The sequence below is a fragment of the Ascaphus truei genome, chromosome 4, assembly GCF_040206685.1.
Source record: "Ascaphus truei isolate aAscTru1 chromosome 4, aAscTru1.hap1, whole genome shotgun sequence".
Lineage (NCBI taxonomy): Eukaryota > Metazoa > Chordata > Amphibia > Anura > Ascaphidae > Ascaphus > Ascaphus truei.
This window is the reverse complement of record NC_134486.1, coordinates 103,764,287-103,775,510: the sequence shown is the minus strand read 5'-3', so window position 1 is coordinate 103,775,510 and position 11,224 is coordinate 103,764,287. Positions and strand designations below refer to the sequence as shown.

At 38.0% G+C, this 11,224-nt stretch overlaps 1 protein-coding gene across 1 annotated transcript; it reads right to left on the bottom strand.

The window, feature by feature from the left end:
* Positions 1–729: 729 nt before the first annotated feature.
* On the bottom strand, positions 730–9,574 carry VSX1 (visual system homeobox 1). Its single transcript, XM_075596300.1, has 5 exons — positions 8,956–9,574; positions 7,761–7,839; positions 6,991–7,114; positions 5,281–5,461; positions 730–2,953 (listed from the first exon to the last, which is right to left on the bottom strand). The coding sequence occupies exons 1-5, from the start codon at positions 9,338–9,340 to the stop codon at positions 2,685–2,687; spliced, it is 1,038 nt and encodes a 345-aa protein (XP_075452415.1). The 5' UTR covers positions 9,341–9,574; the 3' UTR covers positions 730–2,684.
* Positions 9,575–11,224: the final 1,650 nt, after the last annotated feature.

Genomic DNA, 11,224 nt, shown 5'->3' with positions numbered 1-11,224 from the left:
AGGTTTGTCGAACACTGTATATATATATATATATATATATATATATATATATATATATATATATATATATATGTTTTACGAGCTTGCGACAAAAGGTGGCACTGTGTGCTCATTTGCATGTCATTTCCCAGAATCCCTTGCTGCAGTGGAAACGCTGTGTGCTGGGCGATAATGGGGAAAGACAGGGTTGCAGACCTGTCTAAGACACGCAAATGAGAATACAGTAATATTTACAGTTGCTATATATATATATATATATATATATATATATATATATATATATATATATATCACTATATATTTACTGCAACTCTACCAGCAGCAGGTAGAGCTAGAATGGATCAAATCTGAAAACTGCGCCAGATTTCTAAAGGAAAATATGCCATTTCTTACATCTTCTTTTTTTTTTGGCTTACATTTCTGTGCCAGAATTACCCAAAAGGAAATACTCCCATTCTCCCCCTACCCAACATATAAAAAAAATCTGTCAAAGTTTAGCAGTTTTTTTTTTTTCCAGCAAAAGTCGACGTGGTCATTTATCAAAGTCTCTTGGTTGAAATACTAGTGGGACATAATGGCGCCTATCTGGGTTGTAGGCACCTTGGGCAGTGAAAGGGTTAAACGATGGCAATTTTTTTATTTTTTATTATTCCATTGATACCTTGAGTCTGGGGCTGTTTCTGTGCAGCAATGTTGCATCGAGGCGGTTGTGTAGCGCCGGTGGCTGCATTTGGAGAGCTGACAAAAATGGGATGTGGATCATATACAGTACAAACATTACAAACTGGTGCAAGCTTGAAGTTCTGCTGACGTTTTCCTAGTGTGATTTACTGGAGTTTTTTTTTGGCCCAGATTTAGTGGGTCTGGCAGCTGGGAATTTGGGGCAAAGAAGCAGCACCAATTGTATGTACTTAATACAAATAGATAAAAGGGGGTGTTGTAATCAAAAAGCTGTGTAATGCGGCAGACATGTGCTTATAGGGCTCCGTGTTAAAATGGACAAGAAGCAAAAAGTGACGCACTGTGTTCTCATTTGCATGTCATTACCCAGAATCCCTTGCTGCAGTGGGAGCACTGTGTGCTAGGTGATAATGGTAGGAAGGCAGGGCTGCAGACCTGTCTGAGACTTGTGAATGTGCTCACAAGTGGTATTTTTATTTGCTGTACACTGTGCGGTGGAAGGATTATGTCACTTTTTTTACTCGCCATAACTTTCTCTGTGCCTGGGTGTTTTATGCAAATGTACCCAATACAGCAAGTAAGAATAATTTGTAGTAAATATGGATAAAGGTGTGTTTTTGTAAACACTGTACTGACTGCCTTTAACTGCCAGGTACTGTATTGGGTGAGCTACACAGCAGAGCAAACTTCTCATTCACAATAAGGATTGTCAATCAAGTCTTCTTAAAACCAAGACAAACGTGAATTACCATGAGAGCTTTTTCTTTTGTTAATAAATAACCACCCGTGTGTTATATCAAGAGAGCCCATAATATTTCACTTTTATACCACACATTATTCTGGACTATATGGGAACGTGATGGTAAATATGTATGGGAAGGAATTATTTCGGAACAACGCGGATTGGAGGATATTCAAAGATGTCATCTGGCTACTTCCAAACAAGCACAAAAACCAATGTTATATTTCTCCAAGAATGCAAATGTCAAAAGACTTGGATAAATTATCAGAACTTTTTGGAACAATTTTAATCCTAACACGGTGGGGATTTATTTATCAATTGCAAGAAAAAAATGTTAGAAAGCAAAAGTATGTATTTAGCATGTGCTATGTCTTGAACTGAACTGAGAAAATCTGCCAATGTTTTCGAGGCTTTTTTTTACATGCAGTTGTGTACACTTTGTCACTGAGCTGGAAGATTTATGATCCCTTCATAGTAATGAATACAGTTTTGGGGGGATCATTCCCAAAACACATGGTCTACAGTTAAGTGCATGTTAATGAGTATAAGAAAAGCAGGCTGCATAGGGGTTTCTCTCCAGGAAACTAGCACCACATCAGCTGCTGCTTTGTATTGCCCCCTGGAGGGAGACCCCGGGGCTATATTGTGTCCGCAGGTATAGTATTCTTACATAACGAGTTAATTCTGGGATCGGGGGTCCCTGGAGGTCGCTGGCCATAGCTTCCAGTTCAGGCTGCTGCTTTAATGTTGGATTCAAATGTTACTGTGGTTTCGTCCCAGTTGCCTAGTTTTAAAAAGAATAGGGGTATTTTCATATCTAATACCACCATTCATTATTCAATCTTCTTTGTACTGGTGTAATAGTGCAATTAAAATGTAGTAGATTTACCCTACACCTGGGCCAATTTTACGATGATCCCACAAACGTCCTCCACTTCTTCAAAGGAGAAGAAACATTAAATAGTATCATGGATTAGCTATTGCTATTTCATTTACTCTAAATAATCAAAGCACTACTAGTTGATAGCAGTAACAGCGTCCACTCTGACCTTGGGAACGCCTTACAAATCTCATAGTATGAAAGAAACTAGGAAATCAAAATGCCTTTTAAAAAAATCTTCGGAAAATGCTTATTCAAATATTTCTACAATAATTAGTGTCCATGATTGTTCATTGTATCATATCAGTGGCATGGCCCTCTCGTTTGATTCCTCCCCCTACCTTGATCTGTGCATGGCGACTGCCCTAAATAGTACCCCTTTTAGTGCTCAATGTCAGTAAGGTCGGTCTGGCTGTCTCTGACGGGACATTGCCGCATGGAGCATTTGTTCTCTTGTTTTGCATTGCTTGAGAGATCAATGGCTCTCTCTTCTGAAGTGTCCATTGCATTGCTCTTGTCCTGTGTGCTTTTCTGTGCTCCTGTCTGCTTGGTTATCAATCTGTCATTGTGATGATCCCCCCTGTAACTATCGGTCACCATGTCATCAATTTCCATCTTCCTGGGGATGTCTACAGACTTTTTGTGCATCCCTGTGAACAAAGAAGGCATATAAACAGGTATATTCATACATCACTGCATATGATGCCTGCTTCTGCTATAAATGGCACTTTACAATGTATATACTGTAAAAGGTGAATTCTGTGATATACAAAATATGTTATATATTGATCTAACTTTTTTTTACAACTTTTGAAGGCTTTCAAAGTACTATTTTCCTTATTTATTTTATAAAGGGGGGGATTCTGCAGTCATCTGCTTGACGTGTGAGTGATTTAGTGAGTGTCTAACAAGCCATGTTCTCTCTTATAACTACAGTATACTTATTGTTTTGCAATCTATCAGCGCACACATCCTGTACAATTAAAAAGGGGACCGGATTTGTATTTGAGGGTACTTGTAATTTATAATAATAAATAATTATACCCAACAAAAGGTACTACCATGGTAATCTAGAAAAGACTGTATGTATTCAAATTGAATTCATACAAAGTAGGCAACTTCCCATAGTCCCATTAGTGGCACATCAGCCGAAATGACACTTGGGACATTTAAATTTGTGTCAATAATATGTATCGAATTTAGATGAATAAAGTTGCAATAACACATGCTTAATGTTCCTTAATGACCGGTGTATTGAAGCTACATAGCACCACACTCATATAAAGTACACATCAAACATCAGCTCTATATAACAAAGAGGCAGTACACTTCTATAGCACCTATAATAGTGCTGTAACACTTTTACACATCACACTCCAGATGCAGGAAATGCACACCTTATCTATTAAGCCCCATCATGCCTATGCTGTGTTTTTTTTGCTGGGTGCTACCATCACCAGTTGCTGTAAACCATAACTACTGTAGTGTACATAATATGCAGTACACATTAAGATGTCCTGGCCTCCTGATGAAGGTGTGACAGAACACTAGAACGTTGAATAAATAAGATGTTCTATTATTACTCAAGACTGGGGTGCTGCATCTTATGTTCACTTTTAAATATCACCCATGAGGATTATAATATTGGAATCTATGAATAAATGTGATGCTATTACCAGCCTGCAAAGTTAATGAGCCCCTGTTTGCTGCACCGGAGTTGCAGTATGTTGCAGGTTCTCCTACCTGCACAGGGGCTAACAGTGAATCAATTATACAATGTCTGTTTCTATTGGAGAAAGCGTTTCCAGATCATCCAGTGTGAAACCTTTGACATTAGATGTTTACATTAACAAGACACATACGGGACTATGTAAAAAGTATCGCTATGAGTGATTTTGTCATTTAAAAAAAAGATGCACAGAAGAATAGCACGTTAGTCTTCGTGCGTCAAGGTATAAACACAATGTTGTGTGTTGTGTGGTGACTGTGCGTCAACGTCTTTTTGCTAAAGAAAAAGATGATGCTGGGGGGAGTTAGAGGAAGAGTTTGGATGTTGTCTGTGGCATACACATGTTATATTAAACTACAAGTAAGCTCCATTTGTGTGCACCATAAATGTGTCAAAAATGCATGACAAGGAAGTAGAGCCAAACATGTCTTAGTGCATCCATACTGTATGTATGAACATGGTCATTCTACTGACCTCCCAGCAATCATCAATTATTTCTTTTAAAGAACTGCACATTTGATTAATGTTAATAAATAAAAATGAATTTTCCGTATGTTATTAATACAGTATATGTATTACATATCTCTTAAATTAAGTGTTATTAAGACAAGATCCCTCCATAAAATACTAATATAATGGGCAGTACGTGATAATGACATACCAACATATGCCGCTAATGCAGTCTTTCAGTCCAGTTTGAAAACACAAGTCTTTATACATTGCCCCCATATAAAGAAAATAGATTAATGCGACACATCCCATTATATTGTGCGCTGCTAGTGATTCTTCCTATAACCGCTCCTGTTGCTCCCTATAAGTACATGCTATATGGCTTTCTAATACAGGTGGAGCACAGTATACATTACTTTAGTGTACATAGTACATGGTTGCTTAGATGTCAATATAATGCCATATTAGGCAGTCTTTGAGTAGGACATTGATACACATACTCGGTAGTCTGTTGCCTCAATAAATCTAGGCTACAAGTTAGAGCACCAGAGCATACAACTTTGTCATAGTACTAAAAAAGTGAAGGCATTGACGTTGACACTCGCTCTGCTCTCATACTGGTGTTTATTTTATGCTCTATGTGCTTGTGTTGCTGTGTGATGCACAGAACAACATTTGCTAACAGCTTTAAGGCGGAGGGGAATGGTACATACTTGAAAACGAGAGGTAACTCTCAATGTATTACTTCCTGGTAAAATATTTTATAAATAAATAAATAATACTGTAGAATGTCCTTACCCAAAAGCCATGGAGCACAGGAGCCAACCAGTCCATTTTTTGCTGAGTTGATGATGGACTCAGGCAGTGGGATGGAGTGCCTCACCATAGCCCCATAAAGTCCATATTCTGCCATCACGCTGCTTCTACCCCAACACTTTTCACGTTTCCTCCACTTAGCTCTTCTGTTCTGGAACCAGACCTGTGCAGCGTAACAGGAAAACATGACTTCATATACAACAACAGCTCAGAAGATACTTCTCATATCTTTTTTGAATAAGACCCAAGCTATATAACAGACCCTGTGCCAATATTGCCATTGAATCCTATGGAAACGCGGTGATATTCTGAGTTATGGTTGGACATGTTTTGTTACTTAATCAATGTCAAACACTACATCTGAAGTTGACATAAACTATGATAAAATAATGCAATGTGCCTAGTTTTTCTATTGAAGCAATGTATGTAAATGACTCTAGCTTTGTACTTTAAACAATAACGCAAGCGCTGAAAAATTCTTGCCATGCAAATGGAAATATACCACATTAATTGGTGAAAATTGCTGTAAATCTATGTGCATGCTCATTCTCCAGATAAGCACACTTTCTTGCACAAGTGAGATACTTTATTTCTCCATACAAACATGAAATCTATCTTTAATCTAATGTATGTATCAGTACAACACTGCCACAGGATATTTACCAAATAAACGTATTCGTTTTGGAGCAGGGCAAAATAACAACCACAGTTAGATTTACTAAAGGGATTCCAGTTAGACAATAAATATAACAACATTTCTTATAATATTTTTTTCCCTAATTAAATAATGTAATGTCTGCATTTAGTAACCATTTTTGTCTTGGAGAATTGTAGTTTTGATGCATTTTCGATACTTTTTATTGGACCAACACAATGGTACAATATAGATATTAGTCTGTACAGAGATTTCAACACATTCTATGTTGTTTTTAACTATTGCATACCCTTATTTCCATGCATGGTAACTATTGCTTCATTACATCTCTATTTGGCAATCAAAGTGGTCTTCGCACTACAAACATTTGGTTATTTTTATTCCAAAGGGGTAATTTATCAAAGTAGCATGTCTGGCAGGTCTAGGGAGTTTGCTGCACATTTTTCAAATGTGTTGTCACTTTATTAATGCAAAACACTTACACCTGGTGCAAATGTGCTACAGAAGTGGCTACCAAGAGCATTTAGTGTAAATTGCATAATCTCAGCATCTGTAACTCTCCTGGTGACTTGATAAATGAATCTTACTAATTTAATAACATAATTTGCTCTCTTCAGTACTGCAAGCAAAGTGTCTGTTAATGTACATGGACCTATTCAATGTTCTAAAATGTAACGCTTTACTATGATATGATCTTATGTTGTGACTTGTAGTATCTCTATATGTACTGTACACCAATTGCTTATCAGCCCAGAAGCCAAACTGCCATATGTGTTTAATTCTACACAAGCTACAATATTTATTTTTTACCAAGTAATAATTGCAAAACATACGGTATGGTTTTTTTTTTTTTTTACAGAAACCCAAAACTATAAAATACATAAACATGTATAATCGTAGTATGTAGACATCATACTTTACCAGTAATGTACTGCATTTATTCACATACTTCAGCAATTACACACATATAATGCACAGTTTTATTTCTGCACAATAGATATTTTTTCTCAGTCTGTTTATGTGAAGAAGCAATTCACCTGTATTCTGTCTTCAGGTAGCTCTGTCTTTAAAGCCAGCATTTCCCTGGCATAGACATCAGGATAATGTGCTTCGTTGAAAGCTCTTTCTAATTCCTCCAGCTGATGAGCAGTAAATACAGTCCTGCAGAAATAAGCACACATGTTCAACTGTAATTCATTTTTACCATGTAATTATAGCACTATAAAATCCTTTTTGAGTTTGAGTAAAATCATATAAGCAATATATCATTTGAATATGTTATTACTGTTTACAATCTGTTAAAATATATAGTATAATAAAAATAAAACATTCTGTTCTTTAAATAAAAATATAAAAACTATGGGCTTTTTTTTAGGAATGCGGTTTTAGAGTTAACATCCCCATTTAATGTTGTCCACGATAATACTTTCTCATATGTTCATCAATACATTTCAAATATATATTTCTACACTCCATATCATTATTAGTTTGCAAAGATAATGAGTGTATCCAGTGTAAGTGTAACAACCCGTTTCACAAGTTTCTGCCACGCCGCAAATTACATCAGCTGTGTATTATTTTCTTACCTTGGCACTTTTTTTTCATCAGATGAAAAAAATATTTTCACACAATTTAACATTATTTACTTCAGCCAAAAAAAAAACACTGTGTGGCATTGGAAGACGCTGCCGCCCATTAACTTGAATTAGCTATAGTGTCTCATAAAGTGCCAGAAGGTGTCTATGGCAGAAACATACTTAGTAAACAGGGATTTCTGCCCACATTTATCAAACAATATCTCTGTTACCTGTGCCTTCTTTTCTTTCTTTTAATCTGGGAGCTGGATGCCTTCAAGTCGCTTTTATCTCCCAGTAAGCTGTCATCATCTGTTAATATAAGAAATTACACCTTTATAGCCTATCAGGTTTTTTGTTTTGTTTTTTGCATGGTATTTCAAAATAGTTGTTAGCTTGCCAGCTAAATGCAGACCATATATTAAAATACATTGAATTAAAGAGTGACTGATCAAAAAAAAAATTATGGAAGTTATTTACTAAGGTCTCCCGGCTGCAAAGCTGGGGCAAAACAAGTGCAAGAGGATTGCGCCCTATTAATCAAAGGAAAATAGCTCGTTGCTTTTAACTGGGGTAGGGTGTTGTTTTTTTGCAATGGTGTTGTCTCAGTTTTGCAGCTTGGAGATTTGTGTAAATATTGCCTGAGCGGCACTGAAATGTATTTATTAAAAAAAAAAACGTATAACACATGCTATGCCATTTAAACCCGGAAAAGGTATGTGCCCAAATAGCAGCATGGAAAAGCAGATCCCAGACAGATCTACTGTGTGTGCGCCTACTCTCATTCCTTCAGCACCACAGAAGAGTCCTGCAGCCTGGACAGCTCACTGATCCTGAACAGACAAGGGTTTCCCTACTCTTCCCTGCACTTTCTCCTTCTGTCTTCTTGTAACCTGGAATCACCCACCAGCCGGACCAGTGTGACATGAACTGCATCACATCCCGTACTATGTAATATGACTATGTATATGACAGACATATACAGGTGTTGGCAAGACTTCAAAAACACAAATGCTTCATTTATATCAGCATTACAAATGCAAGTGTTGGAATAACAATGGGTAACGTTGCATGAGGTCCCTGCATGAGGTCTGTCCTATCCTACCATGTGATGGCAAAAGGAGGAGACTTCATAGTGGTGTTACTGCATGTAGGACTTCCAGTACTGGCCAGGTGGGAATTAGTAAATGAGGGCAGGTATTCTGCATGCAATATTTTTGTTTTATGCAATGCAAACTTCTTCTATAACACTATGTATATGTAAGCTAGTATTTATCACTTGATTATTTATATATTGTTCCAAAGCCATCATATATACACCCAAAAAGGGATCAGTGCGTGGAAAATGTTTCTCTTCTCATTCGATCTCGAACTATGCATAATAAAGGCAAGGGGAAGGGAAAAGTGATATAAAGTGCTCCAAGTTACCAGAGATGTTCTCCTTGTGCTTCTCTGAGCTGTGGAGGTACTGATGATGATCTGCCCTTGGCTGGAGGAAAGGTATGTGCGTTGGAAGGAGACAGGTGGTCCCATTGGGCTGCTGAGATGCAAAACCACACAGAAACCCCAACCCCAGAGGGAGAGAGCCATTAGCCATGGACACCCCACCAAGACCGACTCCTGGACCATCACAGCTGGGCAACGAAACTGCAGGGGGCTGCAAATCCGCTTCAAGACCAAGCAGGTCAGTGATGGCAAAGCCTTTGGATCTCACCGCAGGTCCATGGAACCTCCCCGATTTCCCGTTTCCAGCACTGGGTGCAAGGATCTTCTCCTTTGATTTCCCCTCTGAAATGTCGTCTCGCCCGGTCATGATTAGGTACTAAATTTAGTTTCTCTTTATTGCGGCTCCCAAGCTGATGTAGAGGATGGAAGAGGTCAGGGCTGGGTGGGGGTTTTTTATGTTGCTCCCCAGCTCCAATCAGCTCCTGGACATGCCCCTCACAGTACAGGGAGAGGGTCCCACCTCCCTCCCAATCCCAAAGGATTAATTGGCACCAATTTCCCCCCTTAATCTGATAAATTCCCTGGCTCTATCCTCACTCCACCTCCTATTTCGCTCTCCCTCCTCGGCCTGCTCCCTGTGGTCATTTCTTTTTCTTTCTTTTTTTGTCCACAGATTTCACTTAACTTTACATCTGCTGAGAAGACCTTTTGTCTATTAGTGAATGGGATAGAGTGACCTAACACAGCGAGTTAAAACCACTCCCTTTAATTCCTCCCTGATTGATTCTGACACATAACTACCAGACCCCGACAGGGGGTGCTGATATTACCAACACCAGCAGGAAAATGGGGGGGGGGAGGGGGGGGGGAACGGGTAGCCCTTCTGAGGATTGAGGGGCATGTATGCAACCCAGGAAGGGAAAGTAGTTATTCTGGAAAGTATCTAGTTTAACTTTGTCCAAAAAAGATCTTCAACTCCCTTATTTTTATATGTTACACCTTCCACCACCCCTAACTCTCCTGTCTTCATATGAAGGGAGGATTGACTTTAAAACGTGTCTCCTTGTGAGGTATTTTAACATGTACAGTAAAGGTGTTAGGATGCTATTATTGTAGGTATTTCTTTTTAGGACTGTAGCAGAGCTACCAATTCAACCTTTTCCAAATGATAATCCCTCAATGAAGGGTTCTTAAATGTACAGTTTTCTGTATGCTTTGCCCCTCAAACTTCCATGTATTTCAAACGGGTCTTTTATATATATAAAAACTAGACCTCCCTTTTAATACCGAGGCTGTGGTTTAATTATTTTGATGTAGGCAGTAAGATTAAACTCCAAGATTTGAATATAATGTTTTTCATGTTAGGAATTTGTATTTCTCCTAAATTAGGGGATTAGTCCGGTATGTATACTTTCAGAGGGGCCTGAAATATAGATAGATAGACAGACAGACATAGATGTAGACCGCCTCCTGTTCCCCCAGATAACACATGATATCCTGTGATAATTCGTAATATCACAGAGATGTCATAGGATTCAATGGCAATGATAATGCAGACTGTCCTAACATACTGTATCCCACCAGAGGGAACAATAAAGTGTGTGTGTGTGTGTGTGTGTGTGTGTGTGTGTGTGTGTGTGTGTGTGTGTGTGTGTGTGTGTGTGTGTGTGTGTGTGTGTGTGTGTGTGTGTGTGTGTGTGTGTGTGTGTGTGTGTGTGTGAATATATATTATATATATATTATATATTATATATATATATATATAGATTTTATATATATATATATATATATATATATATATATATATATATATATATATATATATATATATATATATATATATATATATATATATAAAATAATAAAATGTTTGCGACGTGGGCACTATGTTTACCTTATCCAGCATACAGTATATCGCGTGCACTGTAAAGAAAGGGACTACACATGCAACGCACTTATAAAAGTCACAGACAAAATAAAAGTTAACAGATACGGGTTATGCCGGCACTGAACATTGTACAACGTGGCACATGTAGTCAGGCAGTGGGTGCAATGTAAGTGCATTCAGTATGCCTTCCTATTTACAGTGTTTATAGTTTATATTTGCTGGAAAAGGACTCCCAGCAGTTTCATTTAGCAAAGTTTTGCAATCTGTAACAGTCCCCTTACTTAAGGGGTTTAACATCAGGGGGAAGCTTGTCAACCTTTGATCACCATTTTTTACTTGGTTCTGTATGTGGCTGTGCAGCCT